This window comes from Poecilia latipinna, unplaced genomic scaffold (genome assembly GCF_001443285.1).
Source record: "Poecilia latipinna isolate Pla-1442-1.1 unplaced genomic scaffold, P_latipinna-1.0 Scaffold327, whole genome shotgun sequence".
Lineage (NCBI taxonomy): Eukaryota > Metazoa > Chordata > Actinopteri > Cyprinodontiformes > Poeciliidae > Poecilia > Poecilia latipinna.
Genome location: NW_015112943.1, coordinates 249,719 through 265,931, shown reverse-complemented (window position 1 = coordinate 265,931; position 16,213 = coordinate 249,719). Strand labels below are relative to the sequence as shown.

Below are 16,213 nucleotides of genomic sequence, written 5' to 3'. Positions count from 1 at the left end.
CTTCCTAACATGAACATTACAGGCAACACTGTGCATCATCGTCATCAAACTGTGACACAAAAACAGTGTCTTCAGTCAGAGTCTTCTTCAGATTCGCAGTAATACAAACTGCTACAGGAGTTCCTTCCTGCACCCTTGTAAAAATGCATGGAACAATTTCCAGACTTATTTGTAAAATAAAACTGCAAACAAAGTAAAGCGTCTTTATATAACACTTTTATATTTTATTGAAATTTGCAATTCAATTCTACACAGATTTATTTGTTGCTTTAATAATTAAACATGTGGTTCTTATAAAGTGGCTGCTGCACAGCTTTGTTGTTAAATAATCATGGATGCAACACATATGACAGTCAAAACAAATACTTTAACTGCTGTAGTCTTAACTTCAAAATGCTTCTAAAACATGTTCCTAAACAGATCAGTGTTTTTTCTTAAAAAAAAACTACCTGCACAACTCATCACGGAAATAAAAAACATGACTTTAAATCAACAAAGTGCTTCAGTTGCACTGAGGTCAGTACTCAATAGTGATGTTTAGGCTCGCTGAACTTGCGCTTCTTTATGGCTGTGGAGGCAGATGATGATTCCTGGCTGCTGAGAATGTCATACTGAGAAACCTGAAATCAGCAGAAATTACTTTTTAAATGCCACATTCAAAGTTAATAGATTGTATTTTAATAAAATGAATAATTGGGTTTCTCACTGTCTTTTCTTTTGCTGCTGTTGGCTGTGTATTCTTCACAGTCACATTTGTCTCCTGCCAACAGACACACACACACACACACACGTATTTAGAAAAAACAGGTAAACGTGTAAAAAAAAATAAAAATATTCCTGAAGTATCTTACACAGAAAAATTCAACCTTTAATTTAAGAACTCAGATACATTGGAGGGGGGGGGGGAATCCCACATATAAAATAATAATTGTTCTTAAAATCCTTTGTGCCACCCTCAACAATTTTGATAAAATAAAGATGTTTATAATTTGATCAGAGGAAAATTTAATGGGTAATTTACCACTTCCTGTTTCCCTGGGGTACCATTATAAGTTGACACAGCGGCCCTTTTCTTTATGGCCAGTCAGGAGGAGAATAATGAACCATTAGATCCTACATTTAAGCCGTCGTTCAGGAGAAGTGCCAAGAATCCCTGCACTCATATTCACTTTATATATAGGATGTAGCTTTTCTACAACAAACACTTCAGATCGATCTAACATGACACAAAAGATGAATATATGGAAAAGCAACTCTGTTAAGTACAATGGATGATCTGTGATGAAGTGGGACAGTTTGTCTTCTAAAGGCCTGGTACACTACGGCTAAGTACTAACACTGGTTATGTTACATCTAAATATTCTATTATAGACAGGCAGTGCTACAAATTAATTCACTTTAATAAAACCACATCTTCAAACTTAATCAAGTTTTAATTATTCACTTTTGAGGCATACCTCTACACATCCAGTGGTGCACTTGGGATGTTAATGTAAAATAAGACAACAGCTGAGTTCAGAATATTTTACAAGTGAATTGGAGAAGAAGAAAAACAATATCACATTTGATGTAGCTAGTTAAGATCATCTTTCAAATGTTCAATGAAACTAAATCAAAATCTAAATCATGAGATATATTCATATTGTATTTGCAAAGTTACATATTAATACCATACATCAACTATATTTACTTACCAAATATACAATCCACACTAATGAGGAATGAAATTTACCATCTGCATGGTCTGATGATCTAATCTAATGATGAGTTTTTTTTCCTGGTAATTCCTATAAATTCATCTGGGAGGTTTCTAACCCTCAGCATTTTTTGAATTTTCCATCTTTATCACTACCTGGTAGAGAGCAAAATGAAATCTGTTGGTTGATTAGTTTTAACTGGATGACCTACCGTAATGGACTTGATTATCCGTCCACTCCTGGTTCTCTTCACACCCAACTCCATGTCTGAGGCTTCCATTATCATAATCTGACACAGGGAAACAATATTAACAAATGTTTAATGGCCTCAAACAAAGATTTTTAAAACTATCCCCTAACAGGCTAACATCACTATGAACTTCTCATCATTTCAGTGATGTTTTTCTATATCAGGATCTTGTTTAAAAGATTTGTTTTTCTTAGTTTCCATTTGGCAATAATGAAAGTGCATCAAATGGCACTATTGTGTTACACAATTTGTCCTCTTTACATGTGCAATTCTGACTGAAAGCAGCTCTGCATAATTAAACATGCATCATACATGATGTGTGGATTAAGTCTCAGGGAAAACAAACATACCTCTGGGACTTCTGCACTTCTCTCATTCTTCTCATGGATGTTCATCTGGATCTCTGGAGGTAAAAAAGATGAAGTTATTTTAACTCTACTTACAAATCAAACTATGTTTAACTTCAAAGTAAAATAAGTATTTCAAGTAAAAGTTAAAGGCTCTCACAAAAAAAACAAAAACAAAAAAAAAACATGCTTATATAAATATAACTCAAAGCATTTTATCCATCAAGGTGGGAGATAAACTTTGTGGAATCAACCGTTCAGAAAAATAAATGTATTTGTTCTCTTATCTAGGTGCCTGCCCATTTTCATTTCAGTACTGTTGTAGTTCAAAGCTATTTTACTGTCAAAGCACAGGTTTTTATTTTCAGCATAATACAGACCAAGTTTGACTCTGTAGATGTAACTCTGAATTATTACCGGTGTTATCAACATCTGTAGAGTAGTTCTCCACCTCCTCCACTTGTTCCAACTCAGGACTCTAAAGGTTAAAACAAATTTTCTGAACACCAAGTTTAGAACTAATATTGCTAAAGCAATGGCAGTAATCCTCTCAAGCTCAATTTTTTTAAGAAATGGATGTGCTCAGACCAGTGGTTCGTCTACTTGTTCTTCTATCTTCACAATCCATTTCTCCTTCACAGAAGCACTCTCTTCCACCTGAATGAAAAAATAAATAACACAACAGTCCACTGGAGGAAACCTTGATTAAGAAACCACGATCCAAAAGCAATGTTGCAAACATTAGCCTTTTCAGAAAACTATTGAGAAAACTAATTTTCCATCTATCAGTGCACCTGCTCCAGTCTGCGTCTCTCTGTGGCCATGTCGAACTTCACACAATGGTAGGGCGTGGCAACTTTGCCCATTGTCAGTTTGACTGGTTCCTGCACAAACTCTATTGTGTTTCCTACAGCCTCTCTGAAGCCTGGAGGCTGGTAGTCCTGAGGAGTGACTTCAAGAAAAAGGAATAAAACACATGAAAGTCAAACCTTTAAACCATAATCAAAGGAGAGTGAAAAAGAAAAGAAAACGGTTTTGGACATTTTTGCACCAAATGCTGTCGGATTAAAGGATCTGGTAACATCTAGTGGGGCATTTGTATGTTGCAACCAAATAATTACTCCTGTCCCTTGATTAAAAGCTGAAATGATCATTAAAGGCCTGGTTAATAAAAAAAAAACTGAGTGTAAAAATGAAATATTTACATCTATTTGCACAGCACATTAATTTTGAAAAGTGCTTTTAGCATATAGTGTGGGACATGGGAACCTAAATTCAGTGGTGGCGCTTAGCAGGTTCAGTCATTGTCAGTGACTTTGTCTTCTTCATTTCAGAGATCAGAAAGCAAACCTGACAGTCAAAATCAAAAACTCATTATGCTCAAGAAGAAGAAATGCTGATGCTGAATCTAGGATTGAAAATCCAGGGTGGTGGCACTCTGCTGCCTACAGTAAGACACCACTGAGATTAGATGTGTCTAAATTCATCAGATCAGTTCAAAGTGCAGCAGCTGCCAGTTTTCAAGCCCACATAAAGCAGAACAGTGTATTTCTGATCATGGAAATAATTCTACTCAACTGGATTACTATATTTTAATTACATATAAAAAGCTGCTGCTTAAGAGCCTAAATGCTTCATCAAGATCTGCAAAAAATAATTGATGAAAATCACATTCAAAAATAGAATATACATTTGGATACTACTAATGTAGGAACGCTGACTTCAACAAATAAAAACGTCAAGATGCAGCCTACACAAAACAAAGCAAAACCCCTAAAACTTCATAAGATAAAACTTAAGAAAACAATGCTTAAACCTGATGTGGTTTGCTACTTCCATGCTGAGCAGGAAGAATTTTTCCTTTCTTCAGCTTGTCTTACCTTCATCATAGTAAGCCAGCTTCATGTTGAGGCAGACATTGTCTGGCAGAGGACCCAGACTCTGCATCAGGGTGTACAGCTTCCTCACCAGCAAGATGCTTGCTTTCCTCGTGTTTCCGAAAGACGTCGTTGACAACTTCTGGTTGTTGTTTGTGCTAAAGAAAAAAAGAGGAAAACACTAACAAAATGACCTAAATGTGCATGGCCTCTGAAATTTATAAGTGGGATGTTTGAACTAAATGCACAAACCTTCATGCCAAGGTCACAGTGACCAGTCACTGTGCATGTTGGGAAACAATTTTCTAGTGCAATTGTATTGATATTTATGTACTAAAAGAAAACACACTTATTATTCAATTTACTAACTTCAAATACATTGCAATGCACTAAATACAGGAGTTCAAATTTTATTCCAACCAAAGATAAGAAGAGTTTGCAAAAAACTGACTTGAACATAAACTTTCAGAAATTTTGTGGACCCAGTTACTACAGTTTACCTTTCGAAATCCACTTGTGTTCCTTCTGTAGTGTACTGGATCTTAAACTGGTAATACTCAGTCACTTTCTAAAAGAGAAGAAAATATGAGTCCCAAAAAGTACAAAATATTGGTGATCAATGGCAGGAAAACCTTTTGAGCAGTACCTGAGGGTTGCTTGGGTCAGTATAGATCTAGAAAAAGCCAAAACAATAGAACATTTTAAAAATATAGATTTATTAAACTTTATTTGCAGAGAAAAAAGAACAAAATGAAACTTCATACAGTGGTGCAGTCGCATAATTTGATGTTCAAGTTCTCTAATGTGGAGGTTAAAAATTTCATTATACTTACAGACATTATGGCCGCTCGCAGCTAGTTGAAAACATAAATAGGAAAGTATTTTGTCCACAGTGCTTTAGATATGAAAACATACTATGTTGGTAAAAATGAATTTATGTTTATGATCCAAAGCGACTAAACCAGATGAGCATTTCATTCAAACAATCTCTCTGTGGGTAAAAGAATAAACGCGACTCACATATTTCTTCTGGATGGCATCAAAGCAACCCTGCATCCTGGAAGAATTGACAATCAATCTGTTATTCTCACTGTAAACATAAAAAGTTTGTAACTTAAAGTCACAAGTTCTGTTTAGAAGCAAATCAGGAAGTATATTAAACAAAAACTTGGAAATTATTTCTGCACTCATCTGCAAAATGTAAGCATTCTTAACTGTGCAGCATCAATGAGTTTTTATGACCCCGAGAGATTACAAAAATAAAATCTAAATTCTTTAAATATGCTGCTCATCCTGGAGTGTTATTTTTGCTTTGTGTATATTTTACCACTGATGTATCTGAGAAGTTCCAGGACAGTCAAGGTCCCCTTTCAGGATCATCACTTTCTGATCTGCAAAAACAGAAGTGAGAACCTGTAAACATGTCCACATAATAAACTGAAATGATTGATGCTGTGAATGGCAGAAACGTTTTCAATGTGGTCTAACCTTCAACATATTTGCTTCCATAGGCTCTCCCTGGGAATATGCCCCTGAGGTATGTGATGCCAGACACAGCGATGGCTAGGAGTCTCTTTACAACAATAAGCGACTGTTCCTCAGAGGCAACCTCATCAGGGAGTGCCTGAGCAGCCTGCAGGAGCAAGACAAACAAGTTTGGCTTATTTAACAGAGGCAGTGATGCATTTGACATAACTGTATCAAGAACAAGTCAAAATTTTAAATAATTTTAATTTGCTATTGCAGATTTAACACTTAAATATTTCAGGTGAAAATGTAAATGAAAGATACCAAGAACATAGTTTGTTGTCTATTTTGTAAAAGTGAAACTTCATAAATATATACTTCAAACAGTGTCTATTTTAACGAAAAATACCTATACCAATCATGATAAATTGTGGTACACATTTGATTTGTCCTATTCATTGCAGTTTACTAGCTAACTGTATTTGTAAAGGCCAACTGCACTCTTTCTATTGTGGTCAAGACACAATAAAAGACTGGTATTGCCCTTTATTAAACTTTCACAAAGTAAATAACAATTTCACAGACTTGCTTTCAATTATTCTGATGTTAGTTTTGAATTATCTACTCCAGATTTGAAGAGTCTAGTAGCTTCTGAGTTGGATCCGTTTTAATGTGGTCCAGGTGCAAAAAACCCCCACTAAAACAGCGCTTGAATTTTTACAAATAAAATAAATGTTTCACAAACAATGAAATGAAATATCTTGCTGGCAATGTTGAATAATCTTGTCCAGGTTTGAAGAGTCTAAAATTGTTCCTGAGAGTTCTAAAGTGGTTTAAGTGCAAAACCGTGCTAAATCGCACTTTATTGAACTTTCACGAATCAAATAAAGATTTCACAAATCACAAACTGAACTTGAATTATTCTGCTAATAGTGTAGAATGATCCAATCCAAGTTAGAAGAGTCTTTAGTATTGTGGTTTTAAAATAAAAGCACATTTAAGATTATCAGTATGTAAAAAAAAAAGAAAATGTCATTTCGGACTCAGAAGCTACAATGGGAAATATTTATTAATTATAGTTAAAGGTAAAATTACCTGTGAAGGCCTCACTTGTTGAGCATATGCCATTTGTTAGAAATTATAAAACACAAAAAATCTGCAAAGATAGAAATATAAAACGAAATCTATTAACCTGTCATTGCTAAAGGATAATTTAGCTAGCAGACATGTTAGCTAGCTAGTTATCCAGAAACAAAAAAACTTAAATTATTTCAATATAGGTTGATGTGAATTTCTTACAAAATGATAACACTGAAACTATATTAAAACAAAAGTAGAGCTATTGCTTTTAAGATAAAAGGAGTAACAACTAACTTTTAAGTATTAGCTTCAGGGGTCATCAACGTTAAGAATATTCTCCAACGCTTTTCTTTTTTTCTTTAATTAAAACTCAGCCAATCACAGAGCAGGAGGCAATGACTAAAAAGTATAGCACAGACGGCTTTCTAACCAACGCTAATTTAATAAACAACAGATGTTGTGAAACTATTCAACAATTATTAGTCATATGTTGAAATTATTTTATAAAATTATTTTTAAAAACACTTCACTTTTGTGTTTCTTATCCATACTTTGCGCTGATGCAGTGTAGCGCGCTCCCCCGCATTGCCCCTGGGCCAAATTGAAAACCCATTGGAGCGTTGGCTGTCAATCACAGCGCGTGAAGACAATAGGGATAGTTCATTGGCTAAGAACAAAGCAGTGTTAGCACCCTATTGGCTAAAGTGCGTGTCAACTTATAAACGGGACTTGCCTCAAGTAATGACGTCACATCTCGTTACGCCATCTTTGTTGGGGAGCTGTCGTGTTTAGAAAATCAGGATTAGGTTCAGTGCAGGTTTATCTAACGCTGCCTGGTTTATTCAACCCCTTTGTGTTGTGTGGCAAACGGACTAACAGCTGGTCCACCGCACTCAGACAATGTCTTCGGAAAATCTCGACTCGGACACCCAAGTAGAGTACGAGGACGAAAAACAGGTGGGTTTTCACTGTTAACCGCGGAGGGTGCTAGCGAGACATGGCTAAGATAAAATAGCTCAAGTGAAGTGATCAAAATGCTTAGTGCTGGATACGAATTAATAATACTGCCAGAGGACACGTACAGCTGTTTATAAGCGGTTTGCTGTGTAATAAGACAGTTATGTACGTCAGCTGTCAAATGATTCGGTGCATTCAGCCTGTGTGTCACTTTGTTTTGTCCCGTTCTTGTATTATTGGTTGAAGACTCCACAGTAGCTCAGGCCTCTTTGGTTTGTGCTGCCAGTTATTCACGAAAAACCACAAAATTTGACATTCTGCTGTCTATAGATATACATATAAACAATCAAATGACTGCAGTTTAAAGTAAATATCTTAAATGTGTCCAATGGACGGACCTTAAAACGGACTCCTTAAAAATGTTGTGGTTTCTGGATTACGAATTTATTCCTTTACTTAACTTTGGCATCCAGTTATTGTTTTTTTTATGTGTGTGCTATCCCACAACAAACTTGTCCACCCATGGGTATGTAAGCAAAAATTTCAATTTAGAAATGTATGTGTCAAAACAAATGACATCAGTATTTTGTATTCAAGTTATAAATTAACACACTTGCACAATTGTAATAGTTGAGAAAGTCTTGGAGTATTTATCTCCCTTGATTTACATTGAAACCAGTGAAAATGCTTCCAAACACAAGCATGCCACAGTAAAATGTTCCCATAAATCTTTGATGAATTTTATTACAAGTTTATTGGTTAGAATAAGTCAGTTAACTTTATTGTTTATTATTCATCCTAAAGGACATGTTTGTTACTGTTGAATATGATACTGGCACTGTTAAAGCAATTACAGAGAATATTCAACCTTTAAACACAAGACATTCTTTATGTATTAGTTTTTAAATTAAACATGATAGCTAAATCCTAAAATCAAGACAAATGTGTACCTTGTATGGACTAATCAAGCATGTGTCTATATATGAAATTAGCTGAATTTAGGAATATAGTTGAAAACAAGACCTTACTCTTCTCATGTTCAGGTAAAATCAATCAAGTTTTTTATCTGACCAAAACATCAGCAATAAATACAGACTGAGAAATTCTCCAAACTGCCTCCTCCAAAATCAAGCAGTATTTGAAGCAGTGGTTCAGTCAATCCTTTAATCATTAATCCAACAGTTAGACCACAAAGCAGCCTCCGATTTGCTAGTACTAACAGAGCTGCTGAAGTTAGTGTTTTTGTGTTGTAGTATTGGGATGTTAGCTTAACTTGTCATAATCGTCAAAGTTGTTTTTATGTTCGAAGGACTGAATGCTCGCATTTTGAAATTGTTCTATTTTTATGCATAATAAAAGTAAAAGAAAGTGAATAGCAAATATTCAAAGAGAAACATATCAATGTGTTTATAAATTTCACCTATTTATAACTTGATTGGTGCATCATTGCCTATCCAAATGTAGATAACCTAGGTGCAAGGTTCTCAAACCTGGTACCAGGGTTGTCTTTAGTGGTGTTTTTAAAATTTTGGTGTCAGCCATTTACAAGATAAACACGTAGATAAACTGTATTGTAGAGCACAGACAGCCAAGGTGAGTTTTTTAAACACGTTGCTCTATGTTTCAAACAATCTACTCAAAAGAGAATTAGAGTGGGAAATGTTTTGAGAACTTGAGGATCACTTTAAAGGGAACAAGAGTAAATTATGCTGCACTCTATTTATTCTATAGTTTTAGCATCAATCTGTAAATTACATTTCAATTGCAAATTGGACAACCATAGCAATTTACTAATTCCTGTGCTTACAAATGGGAATCTGTTCCCATTTGGGAGTTTGAAATTAACCCTCATAACATAAAAAACAAATGGCATAGTATGTATTCTAAGACCTTAAAATATGCTAAAGCTTCTTGCAGTTTATTGTTTAACTCTGTGACACCAAATTCCCTGAGAATGATGCAGAGAGAAAAGCAGAAGCCATGTTTAACAACTGCATGCTGTTAAATTGTCAAATCAAACTTGGGTGCTGGTTGAGTGGAATTTTACAGCTTTCCACATACAAATACAGAGCTGTAAAAGCAGTCTCACAGAATGTGGTGTGGAATATGGCTGTTTCCCTGCATTGAGACCAAATATAGTAGCTCATAAATTTCTTGCCATGGACCCAAGTGAACCAGTATTCACTGAGTCACACTCCCACCCCTCCTCCTAAGAGAATCTGTTCATCGGCTTCAGTGTCCTGAGTCACATTTTATCCCTGGCCCAGCAAGCTTTGCAGACTGAATGCTCTATCTCATATCCATAGTTCAGGTAGAACCAGAATTTTCTGAGAGCGCCAGACACAGATTGCTTAAATGACTTTAGTTCCATTTACTTTTCAGAACTTTATAACTTCCTTTTTTCTGTGGGGTTTGAGATCGAGGTCAAAGTTCTGCACATTTCAGTCATAAAGGGTGAGGCATATTTTCATGGCCTCAATATTTTACTTTGACTGGCACTTGGATTATAGTCATCTTACCTGACCGACGTGTATAAGCCTGCAGAGACATCTCTGTTGATTGCATTGTGTTTATTACGCGTTGTACTTATCTGTTCACTGTCCATAAAAAAATATATAAAAAAAGAAAAAAACACCCTGATGTTGCAAGAAAGTGTCATTGTAAAATTATCCAAGGCATATAATGCTTCACCCTTAAAGTGGACTTTAAAATTGGTTAAATCAATTTTAATCAATTAAAATCTTGTTGTAACTAAATTTCCTAACAAACATAACATTAAGGTGTTTAAAACATAGTTAATGAGTATTTCATGTTGCTTACAACTAAATGGTTAAAATTTATCCTAATTAGATTTGTAAAAAGATACTTTTTCCAGTAAAAATCTTTGGAAAAGACAAATTGCAAATGGAAAATTGTTCCTTAGTAGTATAAGCTCCTCTTTTATGAAATGTTTTATTTGTGGAAATGTCTTCTTCAGCTGTTAATTCTTAGGCATGTTGGTTATATGAGAAAGAGGACTAAGAGTTCATGCTGTGACTCACATTGTTATGAAGTATCTCCAGCTCCCAGCAGGCTCTATCATAAATCTAAGCTCACTTTACAGAAGTAGGTTACATTTTTCAGCAGCAGTTTTTAAGTTGATTATTCAGGCGAACTTCTCTTTTTCAAAACAGAATATTTTATTTTTTGCTTAGTACTCTTTTAAACCCAAAAATAAATTGAAATTGGAGTTTATACAATATTACTTGGTTTTATGGTTATGCTTATTCTGTCCTGATGTTTTTTTTATTGGGTGACATGGTTACAGTTTTTTATATATTTATTTATTTTCTGTTCTCAGGACTCGCAGGAGAAAAATGCAAACCCAGTAAAGGCAGAGGAGGCCAAACTGAAGGCTAAGTATCCTGGTCTGGGCCAGAAGCCTGGTGGGTCCGACTTCCTGATGAAGAGGCTACAGAAAGGGGTGGGTAGCCGTCGGTTGTTCACCACATGGCTGGAGAGACAAGTGCATGTTAGTGTAAACTGGTCACAGCTTTACTGTCTGTCAATAAGTAAGAAAAACTGATTGTTTCGTCTTGTTGATGCTTTTACTGTAATCAATCCAGTCCCTTGCAAAATCAATTAAAATCTTGTTGTAATTAAATTTCCTAACAAACATAACATTCAGCTGTTTAAAACATAGTTAATGAGTATTTCATGTTGCTTACAACTAAAACTCCACCTGCAGTTTGACAAACAAGAGGGTCCTGGAGAGGATAGTGAGGGGAGCTAAGAAGATTAATGAGAGAGTCACTTCTCTACTTCAAGGGTTAAAATTCAGGGCAACAATGAAATGACAATAAATTGATTTTCTTTCTTTCTATGCTTCTTTCCTTTTTCTTTCCTTTTTAACAATGACAATACATCAATTTTCATTTTTCTTCCTTTCTTTTCTGTCTTCCTTTATCTGGGTCATTTCTGCCTTTCTTTTATTCTTTTCTATTTCTGTTTTTATCTAGCTTGTGTCTTTTATATCACAAAATGTTTAGTGATGCGCCCACCTTGCTAATGTTTAATTGCAGTGATGTTTGCATGGTACCTGTATAAATCCTGACCACTGTAGAAATATCTGCAGTGGACAGGCTCATTTACTTAGATCTGTAATGTTGGTGACTTTAAATGTAAGGAATTTTGAATTAAAAAATGATGTTAGAACCCTGAAGATGCATTTCTTTGCTGCCGAAACCTAAACTTGCGGTATATGAACAGATCACGTCTATCTGGGTCCTTTAATTTGTATTTTAAACAGCAAAGCTCTCAAGTTTTTTTTCCCTCTTTGCTATGACTTGGTAAGCTCTTGCTCTTTCCACCTCCACATACTGTAAACCACAGCAAGCTCATACCTCTGGAGGTTGCTGCAAGTCATTCTGGGAGATGTAGGAGATCTCTGGCTAAGAGTGGGCGTAGCCAGGGCAGGCCATGGGAGAATGCAGCTATTTTCCATCTTATAATTATGAACACATTAGTGTCTTTAAACCAGATTAAACAAATTATAAACTTTATGCTTTTCAGAAGTATGAACCGAAGTATTGCAGTTCCTCCAAATCTGATTCCAGGTCTGCTCTTTGATTTTACACAGCAAAAGTACTTTGACTCGGGAGACTACAACATGGCCAAAGCCAAGGTGAAGAACAAGCAGCTTCCTGTGGCCGGACCCGAGAAGAACCTGGTAACAGGTGACCATATCCCAACGCCACAGGATCTACCGAGAACGAGGAAGTCATCCTTGGTGACCAGCAAGCTAGCTGGCTAGCCTTCGTCATCCGAGAGGCATCTTCGACACCATCCCCCTAGGACTCCACTTTACCCCGTGTTCCCAACATGTCCACTCCTCTCCCCTCCTCTCTCTTCCTTTCTCATCCCGAGACACCACTGGCTTTAACATATTGGGCAGAGTTGTATAAGTTAAAACTCCTGTTGTGCTTGTATGTGGGTGGTCTGGGCTTGGGCGGTGGTTCGGGTGGCCACAAAGCCGGAGCCCTCTCTGCCTTCGCACCACGCACAGCTCTGTTCTGTCTGCGCACTCTGCTCCACCGCCTCCCTTATATCTTGGTTTGTAGTGTTCCAAGATGCATTACAGTAGGTGTGTGTCATCAGGCAGGGTTGGAGAGGCGGATTTAATGCACTTTGTATTCTGTATAGTGTGTTTATTTCTCTTTTTATTGCATCCTGAACGACACCAAAACAATGTGTGTAAAGGCGTTAGGAGCCGTGGCTGCAGTTTGTTCTTCGATCTTTACGTTTCTATCGTTTGCCGGTGGCTGACTTAAGCAGTGGGGAGGTGTCGGAAGAAGTATGTGAATAGTCGCTTGCATACCAAATCAATAAGGGGGGAAGGTAGTTTTAATCCACATTTGGGAAAAGAATGGAGCTTATGAGGCATCTCACATGTCAGTCAGTTTTATCCAATGGTACCTGAGGTCATCTGCTGCCGCTCAGGCAAATGAGAACTGAAAACTTTAGATTTTTGTCTCTCTGCTGATGTTGTCCCACCCCCTCTGCTCTTGTTCTCGCTAAATATGCTGCATGATTGTTAAATGACACAAAATCTAAGTATTTTTTAACAGCAGAGGGGCATATGCTTATTGATTTAGGCGAAATGTCAAAGCAAACACTGTCCTGACAATCCATTTACATGCACACATATTTGCATCTAGACAAAGTGTTTACTATAACCTAAAAGATTTATGTGGGGGTGGGGGGAGTAGAAAAGCTCTGTATAGAGTTTATGCTTCGGTAAATCAACCTTGCACAAGCACGTAATTTGTGTTAACCGTGGTGCTTTGAGAACTAGTCCAGATAGCATGCCTTAGAGAATCAGGAGCGCAGAATCAACTAATTTGGGATTGTATTGTTAAATTTTAGGCTCAAAGTTGCTTTGCTTTAAAAGTAATAATAAAAACAACATAATAAAGATCCATACTTTAGCTGCCAAGCTAAGCCTTGAATAGACTCTCAAAAGTGATGTTTAATTATTGATAATGATGGGGCAGAACTTCAAGACAATTAGAATTTTTTGCGACGTTGAAATATTTGATCCAGATTTTTTTTCTCTTATTTATCCATAAAAGTCATTTTTGAAGTGACAAAAGTAAGTCATTAGTTTCCAACTGATGATGTGGAGCAGCTCACGTGCTTCATTGGACTGACGAGAGTGATTTTGAAGGCTATTCATAAAACTTTCAAAACGTGTGTCAGGCTCATTCATCACAGGCTAACAAACTACCAACAGAAAACACTAATAAATAAACTATTTTGTTTACTTTCCTACATTGTTGCTGGAATATAGATCTACTACCTGCACCTTGCAGATTTTTCTTCCCAAACTGACTTGATTATTGTTATCAGGGCGTCTGTGTTTAAACAGCAAGTAACCTGATAGGCGAAGCTTCAGAAAGCCTTGCCGGCTTTTTCAAGTGGCTTGCTCCGTCTCTACAGGAGCTCACAGCTAAGCAAAGAGGTTTTATAACACATGATGATGGGGGCAAAGTGTGAGCATGAACAATGTGCCACGTCTATCTGGGATACAGCCTGTAAAACAGGTTAATAGAGCGATTGCAACATCTCAAGACTTTGAATGTGCACCCTTACACGCAAGTCAAGAATTTAAACTGGATATGTGCACTTAATAAAGGAAAACATAGTGTATATTACTGCTTCAGGGAACTTTCACCAACTTACACTCCATCATGTAGGCGAAACCCACCACATCTGCAACCTCACTTTTTAAATGTGTCAAATTTGCAGGGTGTGAAAGAGAAGTGACCTGTGCATATGATCTTGTTATGGTGCTGTATGAATGCAACACTTTTCTTCGTCTCATCTATTGTAAATAGACTTCAACAGGATTTGACTTTTGTTGTTTCCCACCTGCTTTTTGGTCTTTTTGTAGCCTGAGCTATTTCTGATTCAGTGGTTCCTCTCTCCTCAGTTTTAACACTACTTCTGCTGTATATCGGTGTTTTGCAGAGGCTCCATGAATCTGTTTGATAATGTGTGTAAATGCTGCTGATTCAAGGACAAATCTGAGATGATACGCTGTAAAGAATGCCTGTCCTTTTAAGTTTGCGTGATTTTTTTTTCTCTCGCAGTATTTCCGTTTCATAATTGTTTAGCTTCTGAGGTAAAATCTACTGGATATAAGACTGTTTTTAATTACCAATGATTAGGGCTGAAAAGTTGATTTTTCTTTTTTTTTTTTGCCACCTTGATTAGCAAGAACTCACGATTTAGCATTACTTGGTTTTAAATTTAACGTTTTGTGCTTTCAGAAAAAAAAAATGACTTGTTGAAAATCAAATTAAAAGCATAAATTTTGATGCACAGAGCAAACCAGAGGAAATTGACTAGGTATGTTTTAAACCTCACAGACAGGGTGTGTCATCCAGAAGAGAAATACGTGCCAGAATGTATAAACAAATGACAGGCTATGTACTCTGATACATTTGTGCTGCTTTTATCTTTGTGTTTTTCTTGTTTTGCAAGCAGATGTTTCCCATTTTTGTTGTGTTCTTTTATTGCAAAATTGGTGTATTTCACCCTGTTTCTGGCCCAAGATAGTTGCAAGGAGGTCAGAAGGAGCCTTCCTTCTTTAAAGAAGGGGGGGTTTACATAATGAGGATCACTGGAGAACAAAGGAAACATTTTGACACTTCAGAAAGTACAGGGCTATTTGGAATGTTTGTTGTGTGGAAGATGAGAGGATTTTTGTCAGTATTTGAAATAAACTTTTACATTAATAAAATATATAGTTGGATTTTTTATTTTTATTTATTTATTTATTTATTTATTTTTGCAGTTGAGCAATAGATGTAACCATAGGAGGTTCTATGCCACAAACCTTAGAAGCACACACACAAATTTGTAAAAGAATCTCAAACGATAGGGTTGAGAAAATACACCAAGACTTTAAAGGTGTATAAACTTAAGCTGGCCACTAGGGGGAGCCAGAGCAGTGTATTGGCTGGGCAGTTCCGGTGAAATTCCAGTGAATTCCAGTATCTTCCACAAGATACTGGAAGCGCTTCCAGAAACTGAAGCAAATTAAATATAGTACTGGTAATTCCAGATATTTGCACAAGTGTGTAGAAAGCATATCCAGAAACAGAAGCGAAACTATATAGAAATGAAATAATTATTTAATTTTTATATATATAAAACAAAGGCTACTTTTTGATTGTATTAATTTTTACTTGATTGTATTGATTTTCGCTGAGAAGATTGAAACTCCTAATATCAGTCAGAACACAGCCGAGTTTTAAGTGAATATTCAGGTTCATGAAATAGTTCTCAACTTCAAATTATTAGTTTGTGAGCACAAACTCTGGAGTAAAGCAATTTTTTTAAGCGAGTGTTTCCTTTGGGGGGCGGGGCGTGGCAAATGACGTCAAAGGGGGCAGGTCCAGAGTTCATATTTATTGGCTCCCATTTCCTTTAGCCGTTTCTTGAGGACCTGAATCTGACAGAATGAGTGGATTATAGATTGGCTTATTTTACTAA

General features: G+C 36.3%; 3 protein-coding genes across 3 annotated transcripts in view; 2 read left to right on the top strand and 1 right to left on the bottom strand.

Moving 5' to 3' along the window:
- Nucleotides 1-211: 211 nt before the first annotated feature.
- hormad1 (HORMA domain containing 1) lies at nucleotides 212-7,103 on the bottom strand. The gene is made up of 16 exons (XM_015035181.1): nucleotides 7,013-7,103; nucleotides 6,734-6,794; nucleotides 5,660-5,804; nucleotides 5,499-5,562; nucleotides 5,192-5,228; nucleotides 5,005-5,025; nucleotides 4,818-4,844; nucleotides 4,672-4,739; nucleotides 4,175-4,329; nucleotides 3,089-3,246; nucleotides 2,883-2,951; nucleotides 2,712-2,772; nucleotides 2,298-2,350; nucleotides 1,909-1,986; nucleotides 707-760; nucleotides 212-620 (listed from the first exon to the last, which is right to left on the bottom strand). Exons 2-16 carry the CDS (start codon nucleotides 6,764-6,766, stop codon nucleotides 525-527), a joined length of 1,119 nt encoding a protein of 372 aa, XP_014890667.1. The 5' UTR covers nucleotides 6,767-6,794; nucleotides 7,013-7,103; the 3' UTR covers nucleotides 212-524.
- Nucleotides 6,711-16,213, top strand: part of mcl1b (MCL1 apoptosis regulator, BCL2 family member b) — a 14,565-nt gene continuing 5,062 nt past the window's right edge. Inside the window, exon 1 of the mRNA XM_015035183.1 lies at nucleotides 6,711-6,723. The gene's annotated coding sequence lies outside the window, so the exon portion shown is untranslated. The remainder of the gene's footprint in view (nucleotides 6,724-16,213) is intronic.
- Nucleotides 7,470-15,110, top strand: ensab (endosulfine alpha b). The gene is made up of 3 exons (XM_015035184.1): nucleotides 7,470-7,675; nucleotides 11,016-11,138; nucleotides 12,294-15,110. Exons 1-3 carry the CDS (start codon nucleotides 7,619-7,621, stop codon nucleotides 12,465-12,467), a joined length of 354 nt encoding a protein of 117 aa, XP_014890670.1. The 5' UTR covers nucleotides 7,470-7,618; the 3' UTR covers nucleotides 12,468-15,110.

Bases quoted from the DNA above. Each gene is read 5' to 3' on its own strand.
- ensab (XM_015035184.1), top strand. From the start codon at position 7,619: ATGTCTTCGGAAAATCTCGACTCGGACACCCAAGTAGAGTACGAGGAC. The intron at 7,676-11,015 runs GTGGGTTTTCAC...TTCTGTTCTCAG, and splicing joins AGTACGAGGACGAAAAACAG to GACTCGCAGGAGAAAAATGC. The intron at 11,139-12,293 runs GTGGGTAGCCGT...GATTTTACACAG, and splicing joins TGAAGAGGCTACAGAAAGGG to CAAAAGTACTTTGACTCGGG.
- hormad1 (XM_015035181.1), bottom strand. From the start codon at position 6,766: ATGGCATATGCTCAACAAGTGAGGCCTTCACAG. The intron at 4,845-5,004 runs GTAAGTATAATG...GGCTTTTTCTAG, and splicing joins TGCGAGCGGCCATAATGTCT to ATCTATACTGACCCAAGCAA. The intron at 2,773-2,882 runs GTCTGAGCACAT...TTTAACCTTTAG, and splicing joins AACAAGTAGACGAACCACTG to AGTCCTGAGTTGGAACAAGT.